This window comes from Leuciscus leuciscus, assembly GCF_965113295.1.
Source record: "Leuciscus leuciscus genome assembly, chromosome: 11".
NCBI lineage: Eukaryota > Metazoa > Chordata > Actinopteri > Cypriniformes > Leuciscidae > Leuciscus > Leuciscus leuciscus.
This window is the reverse complement of record NC_138735.1, coordinates 10453013-10474551: the sequence shown is the minus strand read 5'-3', so window position 1 is coordinate 10474551 and position 21539 is coordinate 10453013. Positions and strand designations below refer to the sequence as shown.

General features: G+C 37.8%; 1 protein-coding gene across 4 annotated transcripts in view; it reads right to left on the bottom strand.

The window, feature by feature from the left end:
* kmt2ca (lysine (K)-specific methyltransferase 2Ca) overlaps window positions 1-21539 on the bottom strand; it is a 150455-nt gene that overhangs the window by 113736 nt on the left and 15180 nt on the right. For all 4 annotated transcript variants that reach the window (XM_082184953.1, XM_082184954.1, XM_082184955.1 and 1 more), the window contains exon 2: window positions 2980-3150. In XM_082184953.1, the coding sequence (XP_082041079.1) occupies window positions 2980-3149 (170 nt within the window). In that variant the 5' untranslated portion in view covers window position 3150. The remainder of the gene's footprint in view (window positions 1-2979; window positions 3151-21539) is intronic.

Sequence of the window (21539 nt, the reverse complement as noted above, 5' to 3'; positions counted from 1 at the left end):
GGCAAACAATTTTTATTTATTTTTTAAATACAGGAAGTCAGGCAATTAATCTATCATTTCAATAGCAACTCCATACATCAACCAAACAACTTCTGTCTTCATGTATATTCATCTTTTTATTTGATACATCAAAACACAAATATAACATTCAGAACAGCCTTACGTTTGACATTCTGGCAAAGAACCACTTAAACATGTCAGTGGACAGACTGTGGTGGTCAGACAAGCTCTTAGTGGTAAACCAATGAGTCAGACAGATCTTCACAATCAAGCATCCAACTGCAAGTTCAGCTATTAAGTCTAAATATATATACACACACATAGTTGTTGTGTTTACATATTTCTCCTTCAAATGGCAATAGTTGACTTTGTTTTGTTTCTACATATGAAGCAGGGACCACTCAAGTAGTAGGCTATTTTAAAACAAATTGCTCACATGACCTTTATCTGCCAGACAGGGAAAGTGTTTTAGGGAAACTTGTATAAAAGCAGTCAATTTTGAAACCAGTCATGTTGCTATGTTGCCGAATACAGACACTTCCCCTTTAACTGAAAGCCTTTCCTTTCAGCCAGTTCAGACAATTGTACAATCACTTTGAAACCGAGATCTCATCTGAGTGAGGTTTGTGCATTGAGACACAACATTCGTGGTGTGAACATGGCGTGTAGGTCCACAGAGGACTGTACCTGCAGTATCAGGTACCTCACTAATCTGCCCTATATCTGCACTGTTTATTTGACGGCCAACACTTGATCTCATAGTGGAGGCCCCGTATTCCCATCACAGGCTTGAAACTCACCAAATACCAGCTAGGCGACTCCTAAAGTAATGAAAGGTTTATGTATTTTAAGATTATAAGAGACTTATAATGCTCATGGCATTATTAGCAGCACGTAATAAACAGCATTCGCCTGGTTCAGCAACATGCTGTGTGAACCTGCGCTTCATGAGCGGTTGTTAAAGAATGAATCACATTGATTGTCATCTCCACGGTGTCAGCATGACCATGTACTGTACAACCTCAATAGAACTCTATAGAAAACACTCTACAAAGTAAACACAAGGTTTTTAAATCCAATTTAAATCCCCAAAAATAAACTCCTATGGAGTCCCATGTTTCTCACAGAAAGCTATTATATGGCTTCCGAATACTTGGGCTCACAGCACTTTAATGACGTGTCGCTTTTGTGTCCTTTTTGTAACTGCATGGAAAACGGCCTTCAAATGTTCTCCTTTTGTGCTGCGCAGAAGCAAGAAAGTCAGATGGTTTTTTGTAGTGATGATTTTGGATGAACTATTGAGATTTTACAGAAAACCAGGGGAAATAAAAAGGCAGATTAGCCATGCAGAACATCAGAAAAAAGAACAAGGCATGAACTGAAGATGCACCACGTCGGCCGCTTTCAGTTGATTATAATGACAACAAAACCGTAGTTTTTTAATCATTGCTCACGTCCGGTGTAGACGGTGTCATTCAGAATTACAGCCAGTCTAATATTTTCCCTTTCGTACACCCCATGCTGTGAAAGAGCAGATATACGTTGGAGCCAAAATCAACTTGGCAAAAAGAAAATGTCGTCCTTCTGAGCAGCATCTCCTCGTGTGCCTCGCAGAGCTCTTCCACACTAATGCACATCGACATACTTGAAAGCCTCTTCCAGGTGCAGCAGAATACAGAATACCAGAACACAGCCCTCTCAAAACACACACAGACACACACACAAAGACACACACACATACTGGTAGGGCACGATTCATTGAAATAAAACCAAATCACGATATGGCTAATTGTGATTATCAGTCGCAAAGGCTGTGATTTAATTAAATGTTTTTGCAGCATCTCAGCCCGGCTCGGTTCATAGTAAATACTGCTCCTCATGAACTCATCTCTGCGTCTGCTCTGAGTTTGGGTCGCTTTAATGTGCATTTGGGAACGCAACATGCACCAACCATCTTTCCATTCTAGAAATGAGAAGCACTTATCATCAAAAGAGAACCTTTAAGGCCGTCCTGCGGTTTTCTATCAAAATAAAAGTTTGGTGATTTAAAGTTTGAAAATAAAAATAAAGACAACCATAAACATTACTATTGTAATCTTACATTTGCAATGTAAAATTATAATACATTTTCTTTTAACTCTGTATATTGACTAGTACAATATATACTATATTTTAATAAAATAGAAATAGTAATTCTTTTTTTGTTTAATAATCTTCTTTTTTTAATAATAATAACAATAATAATAGCTATTATTATTATTGCTATTCCATTAATGACTTAACATGTTGGCCATATTTTACAGCCGTACAAACAAGCACAGCAAGTCTAAAATCGCAAATGCCATTTTTATCAGAATTATTTTTTCTCCAAATCGTACAGCCCTACATACTGTCTTAACAAACACATTCCCCGAGCCTTAACATACATCTGACCCTAATCACATGATTTATCCAGAAGGTTTCTTAATAGAAAGCGATTCAATAATTCAAAGTATTAATGAATAGTTTAAATAGGCATAAGGGAGTTTAGGTGATAAGCTGGAAAACTGGCTAATACTTCAATACTAAAAAAGGGGAGGGTGGAGGGCAGGAAAAATAATCAGGTCATCATAATCACATGACAGAATTAACTAACCTCATAAATTCCCATAAATATCATGATCATTCCTGGTGTTAGACTTATTGATTCAATCTAATTTCTGGGAAAATGATAACCTTCAGTTCTGCCAATCAGTGGAATATCACAATGACAAAGTAATAAATAACATATGACTAATAAACCAGAAAATTTTCTAAGTGGCAATGATTTCATTCATCAAACCCTTCAATATAATAAACTTGTCAGTGATTTGTCAAGTTATAATATTCTCATTTCCTGCTTTAAACAACACAGAGGAAAATGCAAAGCAGACACAAGGTCAGCTCCAAGTGTGTCATCATATGCAGACACCGTCGCATGGGAACAGGACATGCTCTTACTTTCTTTTGGACTTGGGTGTTGGTGTGACAGAGTTAGCATCCTTGCGTGGCTGGCCCCGTGGGCGTCTATCTGAGGGGGCCGGGCTCCCTGAGGGCGTGGCCCCAGCACTGCTCAGGGGAGGAGATGGTCCTTGCTCAGAGGGATCCAGACTCTTATCCTCTGATGACATTCTGTACAGAGACAAAAACACATTCATTCATTACATGTGTTAGTATGACTCGGGTGTGACCCGCATAAAAAATAAATATTAAATAAAAAATAAATAAAGTAAATCTGGTCATTTCTTAAACATTCGTAACGTACTGTTTAACGTCAGCAAACGCCAACAAAAGGAATTATATCAGTTATGTGTCGCCAGTGGACCTTTATCCTTAACATTCAAGTAAAAAAATAAAACAAGAATAATTCAAGTAATGATACTACAAATATAACACTAAAAACACTAACAAAAATACAAGATTGACATTTCTGCTTTTAATCCCTCAGACAGACATGCCCCATAGACTTCCATTGGAAGTGCTTTACATTAAACAAGACGTTGGCATGTTTTTCAAACTGAGGATCAAGTCGACATTATTGTGTGCAGTAAATAGCAGCAAGTCACAAATGCTGTTTAGAAAGCTTAGGTTTTTTTCCCCCTTTTTTTCCAAAAAAAGTAGATTCCATTCCATTTAAAAGAATTTCACTATTTTGGACAAAGTAAACAGCATTATACATTTTACACAGCTTTGTGATAACACAAATCAAACTTCAGAAAAAAGAAAAGAAAAGAGGAAGAGTTTTATACATGAGAACCACACATCATCCTGGGTAATAAGATGCACTGGGCTACTGCATCAAGCAAAACAGACAGGCCTGAGCTTAAACAGCAAAAAAAAATTTTTTTTTTTTTTTTTTTTACTGTTCACAATCTACTCCATTCATTAAATTCCACCAGTAGTGGAACAGACAAACAGAACTGGGATTCATGGAAATAAGCAAATATACCTGCTCAATGAAGGTGGGCCCTCATTAATATTCAATGGACATGTAAATGAAGCAAAGAGCCTTCATCACAGTTAGTCTATCACTATATCGACAATGATGTGATCCCGCACCGAATGGACCGAAGGGAACACCCCAGTTCTGAACGCACTGAATGGGGAACTGCGCAATGTGCGCATGCATTTTGTTTGGAATGCATGAAATGCACAAGTAAATGAATATGTGAATTGGATTACAACATTTAGGGTTCTCACAAACTGATTAGATTGGATTCATTCCGATTGACGAAAATGAATGTATGTTAGCATACCTATTGTTACTATGCGACAGCAAAAGTGCTACAGTAATGACTGTTTTCAAACAAGTTTCCCAAAACCTCCGCCATCTCCCATTGGTTGTCACTGTTTGAGTCAAAGTTGACATGTCAGGCTGGTCAGAAAGCTCCAACAAACAATGTTATATAGCTCTAAAAGTCTACATTTTTATAGCTTTTTGGGGAAATCAACCATACAAATCACCTATTTATAATTGTCTCTGCAAATGAAACGGATAGATGACAGATGTGTGAATTGTTTTTGGACGATAAAATACTACGCTTTCTTTACAAAAAAAAGGTCTTGATTTGTTTGGGAAACATCCCGCTCGGACATGTTTTGTCATGCCTCACGTCATAACAGCATTGATGTATCTACTCCGGTATAAATGATACAGCAAAATCGTTACCGGCTGACACATTTCTACCACTGCATGTTATATCCTGGCATGACTCCCAGCTCTGTGCCTCAGTGCACTGTTCACTCCAGCGCTGAGAGGTGAATGTGAGGAGAAGAGAGCCGTGCTGTTGACTCATAGTTGATGAGCATGAGCACAGCTGTGTGTGGATGAACACTGGGGAGATCTGCTACTCAGTGTGGCGCCGCCGCTCTCTGTGGAGAACAGCTCAAATTAATTTAGAGATTTTATTCAGCACAGTCATGCTGAGGGACAGTGGAGGAAATGGGGAGAGGAAAACCCCTGCGCGCAGCAGAGAGGCTTGTCCCGCTGCTTATTTGAATGCTGCTTTTACTGCCAGCATCACAGGGTCCCTTCTTTACCGGACTGCAACAGCCAGGCGGCAAATCCAAAAAACGGAAGTCATTCAGTGGTTTATGTGTCGGCATTTGCAAGAGACATATTTGGTAACTGCACGCTATTAATCATTAGTTAAGCATTAGTAAACAGTTAATTCATCATTTATAAAGTATTAATATACATTAATAAGCAGTTTATAAATACAGTTATAAATGCTGTATTCTTGATTTATAAGCATGTCTATAATGTGTTTAATAATTGTATTTTCTTAATTTCTTAATGATCACTTTATCATTTTTAAATGAAGTATTGCATTATTTACAAACCGGTTATTTAGGAGTTGTCAGTGGCTAATAAGATCACTTAGAAAGTGTAAGTAAATGTAGTAGATTCAGGTAGTTATAAAGCATTTAGTAGTGGTCAGTTCACTATGTTTGTGAGCTAATCTAAAGTGAGGACTAGTTATGCTTTGTAAAGCATTTATAAAGGAGATTTAAAGACTCAGTTTTCTTCTAAACAGAAAAAGTAAACAAATACAACACAGCGATACAGAACATAAAAATATTAAAGGTATAGCGGAGGATGTTTTACTTCCTGGTGGGTAGTCTAAACTATTGGTCCTCCTAATTGTCAATCATTCTGGTGAATCAATCAAACTTTTCAAAAAGTGGAGAGGGTGGGTCTTATCTAAAATTTGGAAAGATCCTCCGCTATACCTTTAACAGCCTTTAAATCTTCTTTATAAACGCTTTACAAAGCATAACTAGTCCTCACTTTAGATTAGCTCACACACATAGTGAACTGACCACTACTAAATGCTTTATAACTACCCGAATTAACCCTGAATTACAGTAGAAATACATGTTAATAAACCATTTATTAACACACTAAGTAACTATTACTATATGTCTGAATAATAATATGTATTTAAACAGTTTATTAATAATTTACTTACACTTTCTAAGTGATCTTATGAACCACTGACAACTCCTAAATAACCGGTTTGTAAATAATGAAATACTTCATTTAGAAATGATAAATTGATCATTAATTAAGTATGAAAACACAATTATTAAACACATTATAGATATGCTTATAAATTAAGAATACTGCATTTATAACTGTATTTATAAACTGCTTGTTAATGTCTATTAATGCTTTATAAATGATGAATTAACTGTTTACTAATGCTTAACTAATGATAATAGCGTGCAGTTATTATAAAGTGTTACCAAATATTTCAACTTAAAGCTACGTTGCAGGGCTAATCAATTAATTTATATAAAAAATTTTTTTTTTTTAAATGGCCTTGTGCGAAATATATAGCCTAGTGTGCATGTGATACACTCCTGTATTCTACTACATGCATTCATGATACAGCGTTTTGAGTGTCTCAGATCTGTTCAATTTAAATTTGTCATGCAAAGCACTCCAGCATCCCTTTATTTTCACAATTCGAACATTTCTAACCACTTCAAGTTATTTTACAAATCTAATGCTATGAACACCATTCAGAGAAAAGAGACACTAAAAGACATTTTAAACAAATGTATTCAGTTTTCCACCAAACAAACGCTTGAGAGTTGTTGATAGGCTACTCATTATTCTAATTAAAATTAATAACTGTGTACAGAAGAAAGACAATACATGTTTGGAACAACTTGAGGGTGAGTAAATGATGACAGAATTTTATATGACAATAAACTTGACTGGCTTCCAATCAAGTGTGTGATTAAAAAGTGGGACTAAAAAAGACCCCACTACAGCTACAGTGAACCAAAAATAAATTTTCACACAAGAAAAAAAAAAAAGACTGCAATCCAGAAGTGGGAATTTTTTTGACTGGTTCTTTTAAAGACAACACTTGTGAAAAATAACTGTGTACAGGGGCAGCAGATCATAGGCAAAACGTGACTTACTTAACTTTGGTCAGGCTGCAGTGGAACAAAAAATGACTTAAAACACTGTATGTTAATCAGGAAAACTCAGCCACACAGGTAAAATAAGGGTAAAATGAGTGGCGCTTGGCCATGCAAAACTCGCTGTCACGCTGCTAGGGTGTTATCCAGGTACTACAGTGTATGTGGGAGCTGCTAGATGAGAGTGATTTTTCCAGTGTCAGAAGCAGGACATATATTTTAAAAGCACGGAGAACACCAAAGTCTTCATTAATTTACTGTCTCTGTTTAACAGTTGTCTTAAAAAATAAAAAAAAGGTAAAAGACAAACTACTATAGTGTTTGCTTTTCTATTATTAGTAATAGAAAGGCAAGTGGTATAATACTATCTCATCTTCCTTAAGCATCCATAAAATACACATTTACATCATTTAATATTTAATTTCACGAACCTACCAAACTTTAGCAAATCCAAACAGATCTTATGAAGTGTGTATTTGTAGCCTAAACAAAACAAAAACAAAAATGTGCGTGCATTGTGTGTAATGGATTATTAACTAAACATTTATTTTTGGTTTTCAGCTAATTGAAAACTTGTGTTGATAAAAAAATTATAATTTGGTGCAACACTAACTTAAATATGAGCAATAAGAGTAACACTCGTCTTACAAAACAGCAAATATTTATTAAAAACTAGTGTTTGGTATCAGCACAGCAATATTATCAAGTATGTAACAGAAATGCAAACCGTGTTGTTTATGCTCTGTTCCCCCACTCTCTAGATCGCTTGGGAATCTTAAGCCCCTTTCACACAGCGCGTTGATCCCGGGAAATTGCCGTAAAACTGCCTTCTGTGTGAACGCAAACACGTCCCGGATTGATGCTGGGATGGGGACCTAGTAACAACGCGCCCTGTGTGAACAAAAGCCAGGACCAATGCCGTAACGGATGTGTCGTAGTGATGACGCACTGCCATCGCACGGGCCTTTCTACAACCAATACTACAGCCTATCGGGAACGAGCCACTCGGCAAATCCAGTGGCGCTACTGGGGAGTATGGACTCGTCTTCGAGTAGAAATGACGAAGAGTTATCAGCAGAACTGACATCTGACAGGAGTCATCACATCCTGACGTCACGTGTCTTTACGGGATGTGTGTGAACGCACTCACAGATTCCGGAAAATCACTGGCAGTGTGAATGCACCAAAAATCTAATGATCCTGGGACGCATTTTCTGGAATCTCTGTGTGAAAGGGGCTTAAGAGGCTCTGGTCAGGAACAGGCCTCCTCTCGCTGTGGCTGTTTAGAGAACTCCAGCCAATCAGATGAGAGATGCCTTGCTATGATTCAGTCCTGTCTTGCACTCTTATCTGAGCTTGGCAGTAGAAAATCAAGACAAGGCGAGCGACATCGGTTTTGCAGCCGGTGACTTCAGTATTCTGCAGGCTTAGAGGAAACAATGCTGTTAATCTACACAAGAAAGACCGAATGACAACAACAAATGCTTCAAGTCTTTCTGAGCAGGGCCTTTCTAACTCAGGAGGCCTAGACTGCCTCTTTACTGCCATATTGTAAATGGAGATTTGGAGTCAAATTTACAGCAAAAACTGACCTTGTTAATGATTAATTTATTTATATATTTATTTGCCTTCTTTAAAATGAAACTTGTTTAAAGAACTATTGCATAAAATCAATATCACTTATGCAAGAAAGTGGTATTTCTTAAAATCATAACAATGATTTATGCATGATATTCTCTTCCGCCGGAACTCGACTTGCGTGTGGCCGTTTCCGGAAGCCAGTGATTATAGTTTATTTTAAAGTTATAAATATGGATATTTTTTCGGACAAAAACGCATCGCTTCTCTTCAGAAGGCCTTTAATAACCCTCTGGAGCCGTATGAATTACTTTTATGATGGATGGATGGATGGATAGATGCACGTAATCGCGATGCCGGCTCAACCTTACTTTGAGTGCCACTTCACAAAGCCCAATTGACGATCAACGCCATTAATTAAATGTATTGAACAGCACTGATGCCAGCCATAGGCATCCCCATAATGTTGAAAGGATACTATGACAAAGATATCTATATATATATATATATATTTTTTACTCCTTTACACATTTTACAAGCTCTTCACGAGTTCTCATCTGGTCAAAATACCATCATATGTAGGCTATGCACATACAACGAGCGCATTTATCCCAGCACACAGCATTGCTTTGGATGTTCGGTAAGTTCCGTCTCAAAATAGGCAATAGGCTACATCATAAAAGCCGACCAATCAGGTTGTGAACGTATCCCTATGCCTTCAGGTTCGGAGATAAAAATGCCAATCTGAGCGCTAAGCAAACCAGGACTAAAGGTTTTCTTTTGGTCCAGACCAAATGAACCAATAAATGTAACTATAAATGTGAACACACCCTTGGATGTACTTTCATGTTTACGCTTTATAAAGTGCCTTCAGCACTGACTGAACATGGCAGTATATTAAAAAAGGTACACTATTATAAGTTTTAGTTTTTAATTAATATCATTAATATCAATACGATGAGTCAATACATCAATCCTCCCCAAAATAGTTGTCGTCTTACCATGATTCACTATGGTAAGCTTATAATAAGCGCTTATAACGTTAAATCTCAAATCTCCAGAGAATCACCTGTTCAAAAGGCAAACATAGGAGAGTATTCTGGCAAAAAGAGAAAGCGACCAAGCTAGTAATAAAACGAGAATCAACATTGGCTTGGATTTTTGGAGATGGCGAGTACAGAGGTATTTGAAATGTGGTTTTTATTACTCAACAGGTGAGTGAGGTATTTTGTTGAACAGACAAATTGTGATATGCAGCTCTTTAACTCTCTAAACATTGTAAAGCAGCATTATCTATTGTGAACAGTCATACATCCGCAGTCACGCAGAGCCAAAGCACAAACAAAACAACAAGTAGCCTAAACATTATTGTTAATAATGGCATGACATGGCTTGTGACGTCAAAACGCTGGCGCCCATGAGGGGGCGAACAGCTCCATGTCCAAATACAACAGTTTTTACAACAGTGCATCTAGAGTCAAATCTCAAGTACGATGAGTGTCATCATTTTACTCGTATTCCTCTAAAATTGTATATATTTCTTTGTGTTAAAACTAAGAGAAAACGTTCGGACTGTTCGTATAATGCTCACTGTTCTATGGGACACTCTCACAGTGTTATGAGCCACAGTCGGCATAAATCAATTTACAGAGGAAGAACAGTCATGGGAAACAAAGTATGGCATGCTCAAATACTGATTATTAATTTGTGGACCAAATACATGATGCATGCCAACTGACAGACGACAGCAAAGATGCTGTAGTACGAGTAGCAGACTTTGCCAGTCCAACTCCTGTCCAGTGATGAAGAAAACTCCTTAGATAGAAGCTCTATTCGAGAATCACAAACTTGCTTCCATTTCATTAAGGCTATGTCAATGTCATGCTAAAATGTACTGATTGGTTAAAAATTAAGATTTTAATTATCCAGCTCTGTCTTCATTAGCAGTAGACTTGGTGTAGCCTACCAGATTTAACTTCTTAAAAAAATAAAAAATAAAAAAAAAGCATAAAATAAAAACAAAACATCACTGTTATTTCAATAGCACACAGTAGAGCACAGGTGTCAAACTCAGTTCCTGGAGGGCCACAGACCTGCAGAGTTTAGCTTCAACCCTAATTAAACACACCTGATCAGCTAATCAAGTCCTTCAGGCTTATTTGAAAACTGTGTGTGTGTGTCTGTGTGTCTGTGTGTCTGTGTCTGTGTCTGTGTGTGTGTGTGTGTGTGTGTGTGTGTGTGTGTGTGTGTGTGTGTGTGTGTGTGTGTGTGTGTGTGTGTGTGTGTTGAAGCAGGATTGGAACAAAACTCTGTAGGGCTGTGGCCCTCCAGGAACTGAGTTTGACACCTGTGTAGTACAGTGTGAAGGAAAAAAGTTGCACATATGATTTGTCATTCTACATTGTATTGATCAAATGAATTCACACATTTCAAAAACTAATTTTCTAAATGTCCGTTAATTACGTAATGTTGTTGGAACAAAGAAGTTAATGACCAGAATAAGAGTATTGCAATATACAAGCTTTGTAAAGCAAAGGTGAAGTATGTTGGAAACACTAGCAATTTAAAAACAAAACAATTAGTGGGCTTTTACAATGTGCATGTTTGCTGCAGTCCACGGTCTGATTTCACACATACTCAATGCAATTGAACCCTGGTGCATTTTCAACAATCTTGCATCATCACAAACGTGCATGGTACATGATAGAAAACAGGACGCAGGTCAATATATATTGTGTTTTTTTATTCTTTTGAACAACACTCTATGTGCGTCGCACGAAGGCAGCTTTCTGCTGCTTGCAAACAGACTCTTTTTTGAGGAGACAGTGGATTGCAAGCCATTCATTTGTCACTCTCACATTGCACTCACACTGCATTGTCACTCTTGTACGTATCCAAGTTAAACCATTAACACTGTCATCTCCGACATGCGTTTTGTTGAATTAGCTTTGTCGTCATCAGCTGAATCGCATGCCCAGGTTACAGGTTACTACAGGTGAACCTTTGTGGATTCTGTGGTACTGGTTATGAAAAACCATAGCCTAAACATTTAGTACAAATACAAATGCACAAAAACTGCTATTGCTTAATAACAAAATAGGTTACACTTTATTAGTCCACATAGTCTACTAACTATAAGTAACTTTGCAACTACATATCAACTAACTCTCATTAATATGCAACCACATGTAAACTAACTCTCATTAGAGCATTAGAATGTTAGGGTTCGAGTTAGTACATAAGTTGACATACTTGCAAAGTTACTTATAGTCAGTAGAATGACCATCAAAAATAAGTGTTAGCAGATATTAAGCAAACAGTTTACTAGTACTCTACTGACTGCTACTTAAAGGAGAACTTGGTAACTTTTTTAACTTAATAAAACTGTCTAGAAATCATTTGGATGGTTAAACAACCTGTTCTGGTGATATTGGTGACTTTCCCCGCTCCCCCCAGCGTTCCCAGGCGGAAAACCAACCTTGCAACTTGTAACACTACCGTCCCGGCAAGTTAGAAATTGGAAGTCTCGTGATAAGCGAGAACTAGAACGAGAACGAGCGCGAAACACAAATTGCTTTACGGCAATTCGACATAAACACACACGCATGTATGATGTATTACCAGATTACCCACCTCGGTAGACATAGCTCCACACGATACAGTTGGCTTGCTCCGATCAAAACAAACGCACATGAGCAGCGGTAGAGAGGGGGAGGAGGCCGCCGCAAATGAGTTTTTTACGACTGTGTTGTGAAATATACACCCCCCCACAGCTGTAGGGGGAGCTCGTTAGGGCTGTCAACGAATATTCTAAATTCGAATATATATTCGAATAGTTTTAAAAAAGAGAAATTCGAACGTGAAAATTAATATTCGAATGTGAATTTCGAATATGGAAAAACACGCCCGCGGAAGCAGAGGCGCGGCTGTCTGCTTTGCGAGTGGGCGCGCGCGCTGCCTGAAGCCTTGTTTATACTTTCGCCTGTCTCCGCAGCGCGAGTCTCCGCAGACTGCGCGCGCACCTCCCCCAAACGGACGAGGCGTTTATACTCGACGCGCTCGCCGTTGTACTATTCTTTGAAACGATAGGGGGCGATTCGCGCTCGTGCGGACGCGTCGAGTATAAACAAGACTTGAGGGACAGGTCACACGAGTCGCACTGTCTAGCACAGCGTCATTGCTGAAAGTTGACAGTGCACTAAAAGACAATGGAATAAATTGCAGTCAGTTTTTCCTTTTTTAATACAAGCACCAATAATGTAAGTAGCCTTTTTCTTTTTTAATAGCACTTTATTTTTTATGAACCTCAGGGTAAAAGTTCTTTGTTGTCACATTTCTCGGAATTGTGTGCCTCATTTTATTTTAAAGTTCCATGTTTACCACAGCTCGCTCGGAGCGTTCAATGTCGGTTCTATACTGTAAAACTTCAATTAATGTTAATACATTTGTTTCAATCACTGAATGAAGCCTGCTATATTTGGGGCAAGAGTCGCGACCTTAAATTGCTTGCACAAAACTCTTGATCAGCACTCAACATGTGCTTATTGTTGTTCATTTTACCGTTATGAGCAGAGAGAGCGTGAGCGCGAGGGCGCGAGAGAGAGAGAGAGAGAGAGTGCCTGCGAGTGAGCGAGACTGAGGTCTGTGGTCTTGGCCATTAGTTTATTTACTTGGTTTTGTGTTGGTAATACATTGTCAACTATGTTTAAACTTAAATTAACTACCTATACAAGTTATGTATGTCTCTTTGTATTAATTTGTCCTGTTATTGACGTAATGCGCGTCATTGAAAAAATGCGCAACCAGATGTTCGAATAGTTCGAATATTCGTGTGTTTTTTAGAGGGAATATTCGAACGTCATTTTTGAGCAATTTTGACAGCCCTAGAGCTCGTGGGGAAAACATATGACAACAAAAGGGAAAATCACAGAAGAAGTGACAAGAGTTCGCTAGAGTTACCGAGTTCTCCTTTAATGTAGGTTTTCAACGTCGGTGTTGTTGAGAATGCCATCAGCGTTTCACCTGGCTTTAAACTAGTTTAACTCCCAGAGGGCCAAACATGCCACAGGTGCTGCTAAACTGGTATTAACATCTGTCTCAGGTGATCGCATCACAATTAGACAGGTTGACATTTATATTAAGAGGAGGACATCCATCACTTAATGTATTAGGGTGTTGTGGGGGGGACGCAAGGAAAGGAAACAAGGATGCACAAATAAGAAATGAGAAGAACCCAATGTGTGCTGTTGTCAAGCATACTGAAGATCCAGGAATTCGTCTTCCAAGAGTTCTTCAAATTACTCTTCCCAGATTTTACAACTGTATGGTTGTATTCGTTTAAATCAGTACCGTAATAGACAGCAAAGAAATGACATGCTATCACAACGTGCATTGGACCACTTTACACTTATTTTAGAACTGACTGCTTGTTAGTAGCACACATTTTGTGCAATGTCAATTCAATGTTTACAAGTCAATAAACACAACAGCCAGTTGTAGAATATGTCCTTACACTCTAAAAAATTCTGGGTTATTTGTTAAATCCAAACACTGGGTTGAGCCTGTAGAGTAGGCCTGGGCGATTAAACCTTATCAGTATTTATCAACGGTACACCTCCATCGATAATTAAAATCCGCATTGGAATTTTCGGTGTGCGTCAGGCACCCTTATCAGTGGCGCAAGTCATAGTTGTGTTTTAATGGATTTGTTAGCCTATCCAGTTGAACCCACGAGATGCGGTGCTGCTGAGTTGTTCATTCAAATCATTGCAGAAATAGAGAAGCTTAACGGGGAAACAATCTTGGTTATGTCAAAACCGAAACTAGTCCATTCACACGAAACGCATAATCTGCAGACTTTCTACACGGATATCTTTGACTGTTGCACTCGCGTCTCGCATAAGATAGCCGATGTTTAGAAAAGGCATGTTAAGTTCAGTTCAACTTTTAAAAAAAACATGTCCTGAGACTGTGTTTTTTTTTTTGTTCCATTCCACTGCATCTCATGTTTTTTAATGCAAAAAAAGCACTCTTTTAGCTTTTTGTTAGAGATCGACCGATATTTCGTTTTCCCAATATTTTTCCCGATATTTAAGCATTTTCCACTCTTTCAGACTATTTCAGACTATATGCACTCTTTCAAACTATGTATTGATGTTTGAAGGCATGTCCGTGCAACTCAAGAAGACGTGAAAGAGTAATTCCCAATCTGTGAGACGTGGCGTTCTGGGCGCGTGCTTTGGATGTGTGTTGCTGCGCACATTATCAATCACACAACGCGCCAGTACCAAACTGAGAGACGCAGGTAAATTTGTGTCTATGAAAATTGGCAAAGCTTAAATGCGCAAATGATCAACTTCCGTAAAGACGCAGCACTGGCCCGATCGGCATGTGACAGTTCCGTCAACTGGCCCGAGTGTCTTTCACGCTGGCCCCGGGCCATCATTATTGTTGAGCCCTGTATTGTCCTATGCCTTAATAAATTGGGTTAAACAAAAAAACAGTCGTTAAATTCAAACCACTTTTGTTTAAAAAAGGTTATTAAAATGTTTCAATAATTATCTTTTTTTTAAGCTGTAATGCCAAGCCCTACTGTAGAGTTACTTTTTGTGGGGGGTTTTTTTGTTTTGTTTTTCAGTGATCGGGAAGTTTTTGTGTTATCCAGCTCTTGGGTCAGATGCAACAACTCAGTGGTTGAGTTATTTGTTGTGGCCTTTTTGCATCCTCTTCAGGAGAGAGCAGTTCTCAGTGCCACCAAATTAGTGTGTTTCTTTCTTTAAAATACAGATTTGTGTATGTTTTGTTTCATCTACAAAATCGTTACTGTCCTGTATCATCATTTAATTTTATACAAAACAACATACAGGGACGGGCGTGAGTCATCTAAACCAGTGTGGCATCTGCCTTTTACGTGATGGAAACGCCAAGACAGTTGTTGTCAGAATATATTAAATGGAAATACTCATGGGAGTTTCTAATATTTACAGGTAAGGATATATAACCATGAAATGTAAGTTATGTGCTGAGGAAAACATGTGTCAAAGCCATTAAACAGCACACGCATCTGTCAAAGCAAGACAGGGCAAGACGCGGTAAATGCTTAAGCTTTTGTTTGAAGCGCTTAAAGCATTCTCATGTTTCAGACAACTTGGATCATGTACCTTTCCCGCAGCAGCTCACTCTGTGTCCTTCGCTATTTTCCATATGTGTTTTGTCTTTAGAAATGGGTTCTTCACTACTGTAAAGCGGCATGACTGACTGATGGACTAATCGTTATTTTCCATTGTCGATAATAATCGATTTTATCAATTAGTTGTTGCAGCCCTAAAAGCATAAATTTTCAATCATTTTGATGTTAAATCCACTATTGTTTTATATAGAATTGTTCTATAGTCTAAACAGTATTTGGTGCAATTACATCAGAAGTAACTTTAATTAAATTACAGAAAGATTAAGAGTAATCCATAACTTTACTTTTTCAAGAAAAACTATTTAATTTACAATAATTTTAACTGAAGTAATTTACACCCAACACTGATTTGAAAGGCAGGGCGAACCCAAGCCCAACTCCGGCACAAGAACCAGCACCTGTTTACGGTGGAAATAGGATAAAAGAGAATGGTTAATTACACTTGAATTACTTTTGAATGTTTAATTTTTACTTAGAATCTTTGTTAAACAAACTTAAATGTTGGCAATATTGTACAAAATGGTATATAAAATATGCTACTGTAGTGTAAAATATGAGGCTAAAATATGAGACTTGAAAATAAAGGAAGTTATCATGTAAATAGTTGAGCGCAAGTTAATCTGTAATTCACGTAAGAATAAATACAAAAATAAAAAAGCTAGTATTATAGTAAAAAAAAAAAAAATCTAAAATATTTTACAAGGTTGCAACAACTAATCGATAAAATCGATTATTATCGACAATGGAAAATAATCAACAACAAATCTGATTAAGGATTAGTCCATAAGTCAGTCATACCGCGTTACAGAAGTGAACAACTCATTTCTAAAGACAAAACGTATATGGAAAATAGCTGGGTTAAATAAACCAATGGGTTAAATAAACCAATTTCCTGGGTAAAATTAGCTCAACATCTGATCTGTCCCGTTGGGCTACAAACAACTTGAATTTGTTAACTTCAACAAGAGTGTACCCAACCTCCCAAATGAAAGTCTGCAACATTTACGTAGGATACATGTCCATGTGGTAACTGCAACATTCATGAGTTTATTATGTGGCTTATGCAATACACTGAAGATAACACAGGTGCAAACACTATAGGGATAAAGTTGCTAAATATAACATGCTGCATTGCACACAAAAGAGAACCAGAAAGCCAGCATCTATCTGTCAGCTTACGCCAATTTGTTATTAGCAACTTCACAGCTTTGGACTGTGAACTCTGGTGGAGTACCATGTCCAGTAACGTCCATATGAGTGTAGGGCTGTGACGGTGGATTTATTTTTTTTATTTATTTTTTGCGGGGGGTGGGGGTAAGGGGATGCACATAAACTTAGCAAAGCGATATTTATTAATAAAATAAGTTTAATAAGATACTGAAAGCTGCCAAAAAGTGGTAATGTATCTGTTTTTGATATAATTAAACTTGCAGCTTTATTGTTATTAGAGGGATGCTCCATAGATGCAGATAATGCACACACACACAATCTCTCTTTCTGTTGCTAAATCATTTTTAAAAATGTTATCGTTCCAAACTAATTGATCTCTGTGTCTGATTTAAAGCATGCAAAATACCAAATGTTTTGTTGGGGGACAGTTTTATCATCATTCTATCTGTATAAATGCGCTGCCTTTTTTGAAGCACACACACACCAGGGCTCAATGCTAAGGATTTTTTCTACTGGCCCAAATTGTAAAATAACACTGCATAGTCTTCAATGTATAAATCAAATGTTTTTTTAATTTAATTAAAAGTCGCACAAGTTATTCTTGTTAATTATATTCTTGTCAAAAAACCACAGGCAGCAAGAATATTAGGCTTTAAGACTTTAAGACCTAGGCTTAAATTCATGGATCCAATATAATGTTATTCCATTCCACTGTGCTACTTTTCCATTGTTTATGAACAATGCTATACTGGGGCTCGTTCTTCGTACGTTGCTTATTACATCCGAGATCAAATGACACATCCAAGATAATATCATCGTGCTAATCATGATCTGGCTAACTCGGTTCTTCGAACACACTTGCCGGATAGGATTAGTATCGCTGGATTGAGTTATCTGAGATAATTGCGCGTTCATGCGCTGGGTTAAAAGGGGACATGTATCGATAGTAGAAACATTGATCAGCAACGCTGCTATTGGCTGTTCAGCATGGCCAAAGAGCGCGCACAGTTTTTCTCCGCAGCAGAGCAAGAACTAATAGTCGAAGTTTATTCGGAATTTTAATGTTTTAATGCAAAACGCCAGGGAACACCTCAAAGTCTGCAAAAGCCAGGAGAGAGGGCTGGCAAAAAGTAGCAGACAATTTAAATCCGTTAGAAGTGGCCATGTTAGATGTTTTTTTATCACTTATTAGCCTATATTTTTGTATTTGAATAATTGCATAATTACTTTGTTCATTGTAATGTCAGAGTCACCACACTAGAACATGGGAACAAACAAAAGTGAAGTACAAAAATATTCTACATAATGGTAATTTTTTTGTTATATTATAGTCTCTTTTATAAAAGACACTGTTAAATAAATGGTTGGCTGTTTATAAAAGCAACCAAGAAAAAGGCTGAGCAAAAAAAAAAAAAAGAAGAAAAGATCTTAGTAGCCTACACTGTAAAATAATTTTTGCTGCATTAAATTAAGGCTGTATAGTCATTTCAACTGTTAAATCTTGAGTAATGATGAATTGCTTTGACAAAACTAATAAACTTATATTAATGTACAAATATTTTTCCAGAGTGTAGTTCATAATGACATTGTGTTTTCCTCTTTTGTGCACTTTTACATAATACACCAACACTTGTATCTGTTCCCAAGAAAGTGGTGGCTGAAATAAGTGGACTTTTTTTTTATAACTTTCCAAAGGAAAGAAAGTATAAGACTTTGTAATGTCCATTTGTTTCCATTGCACTGGACAGTGAATAAACCCTCTCAGATAACTGTCATATGGAGGAACTAGCCTACCTGCAAGTGCATAAATAACTTTACTTCATTTATACTTGTATGCTTTATGGCAGCAATATAAGTGTCAGGATTCCACATCTACAGAAAGGCCTACAGAAGAGTCTGCACAGACAGAGGAGACATAGGCCTACAGGTGGGCAGTGGATAGACAACTTTTCCTTTTTATTTGTTGCATGAGGCATGTGTCTAATATCTCTTGTTGCAGGCACTTGAACACTGGCTTTTCTTTACAAAGAACAATTGAAATAAAACTCAAGGAACTAAGTATATTGGTCTTTTATTAAACTTTTCATTATATTATAATGAAAAGGTTTTTTTAGTTTTTTTTTGGGCAATGTTGTGTAATATGGCACATGCAGCAATGTCACAGGCCCTGTCAGGTGTGCAAACCTCAGACTTATCAGACACTGAAATCTTCACTTTAGTTAGCCAAAGTTCATTTCATTGTGTGCCCTTGTCCTGGCTACTGCATTGTAACTGGTTTGGGTCAGGGAATGGGGTCATAAACACCTGTCTGCAGGCAGGAACATGTCATAATCACCTATGAAGAAATGCAGTTCTGTTAGGATCAGCATAAGTGTATGTAATACAGTGAGCTTGATATTTAATTGTGGAACTTTCCTTAACACTTTCAAATAATGTGCATAAATGTGAATCTCTGAAAATTCTTAAGTCATGCACAGATCCTGGCCATTTTGCTTTCACATTTGTGATATGGAAGATTTTAGTCAACTGACTTTTTTTATTTGATATTTATTAATCTGGAATATTAAGACTCCCAATAGTAACTGGGCTGCACATTTACATTGTGAACCCCCTTTCTGTTCACATAATCCCCTTCATTGAGGCCTTGATGGCAGTCTATGGAAGCCTATAGTCTATGGTACCAATCACGTTAGTGAAGCCTGAGTGACATACTGTAATCGGCATGGTCATGATTGCATGATCTTCATAAAAAATGATAGCCAAAAAAAAAAAAAAAAAAAAAAAAAAAAAAAAACTGCTTTAAAAAAACTGCTTTACAACATTGGGTCTTAAAAACCTAAAACTGTTTTTTAAACCTAAAAGCGCCAGGTAAACTCCGAATGACACGACAGACAGCACTTTCCATCAAGTTCTCTGCTCCAATAGTGTAAAGGAAAGAGCCACTCGCAAATAATCATAGGGCAATGCAAACAGTTTGTGCTGTAGTTAAAGCCCGACTCCGACAAGTCGAAAATAATGTGCGTTTCCAACAAATTAATAATGTAAACGACAATCTCACGAGTCACGAGAAAAAAATTTCAATCTCAGAAAGTGCACTATCGCGCTGCGCTGGACTTCCCGTATCAGCTCCGCTTATAAAGCCGGGATCTAATCCTGTTTACATGAAATAAGCCTGCTCCCGAGCAGGTTCAAGTTTGCGCACCTGTTGCTATGACAGCAAGTCCAGGATGAGCGTCGAAGAACCAAACAATCCAAGATCATGCCAAATCGCCAACAATCAAATCCAGCTAACTGAGTTAGCGACGTACGAAGAACGAGCCCCTGATGTATTTAACTGTTGTTGCTGACGCTCGCGTCTTCTGCAGCGCCTAACGCATGACACGGCATTCTTAAAACGTGGCACGTTGAGTAAAAAGAAGTTTCAAGTAAAATAAGTTTCTCCCGATATTCCAAAGCAAATGACATTGATAGTACAAGTTCAGAAGAGTGATTTTATCTTCTGCAAGAGCAAGACATGAAACACGGGAATGTGAAACTGAATTACTGGTTAATGTGTGAAATACACTATACAAATACAAAAAAATAAAGACGAAAGTGAAAGTAAAATGCGCACGGAAGCACAGGCATTCCTTTGATTAGGAATGAACTGAAAACGCTCACTCTGATCCGTGCCAGTGGACATGCACCGTTTTGAATGCCCGTTCACATTTTACTTTCATTTTCAAAGGTTTCCTGCACACAACACAAGTCCCAAACAGAAAAGAACAAACAAAACAAAAGAACAACAAGTCATGTCTGATTCGCAAAAAAAAGGGGGAAAAAAATAACCTTACTTATGAACCCAGTTCTTTCTAATGAGTCAGTCAAAAGGAATCACTAGTAAGTCATAAATTAGAGATTTGAAAGACCGACTGACTGATATGTCCAATTCTAAATAAAACAAAAACAATGTGGCGTTCATTAAACAACATGTAATTAAAGGTATAAGACAACAGAGTTTTGTTGGATATATTAATATTGGTATTCTTTAGAAAATGTTTAAAATCTATACCAAAATGTTAAAGATTCCCTATTACAAAAAGTTGTTTAAGTTCACGTATGCCATAAGCGACTGAGTTTACGAGGATACTCGTCAAGACGGCCATTTTGACAATTTTGCATCTATTGCCCTTTCCCTAATGGAACCCTAATTCCCACTCGCAGTCTTCCTCTGAGTCCGCACTTTCGTGACGTAATGCTGCTTTGACTGTCGGGAAGAAGTCTGCAGCGGAGTCCGCATCAGCGCAGGCTCGGCAAAAGTGTGCATCAAGGGCGCAAATCGACCACACGGGGGGCGCTCGCGAGCACTCTTCTGAGATCTAAAAATGACAAATGGGACACACTGCGGTCTCACGGATTTAACGGACACGCGCACGCGGCAGCCATTGTAAGTCCACAAGACCGAAAGTGGTCATGAAGTGTGCCATTTGGGACAGGGCCTATGAGTCCGTTCAAGCACAAATAGACGTGAAAGAGAACGGAATTCGGCGTTCAGGTCCTGCTGCTCTGTGTGTGCGCACAGAAAACAGCTTTCGCGTCTTCTTAGTCTCAAATGGTTTAAAATCTCATAAATGTTTAAACTTACGGACCTAAAACACGTGTAAATGAT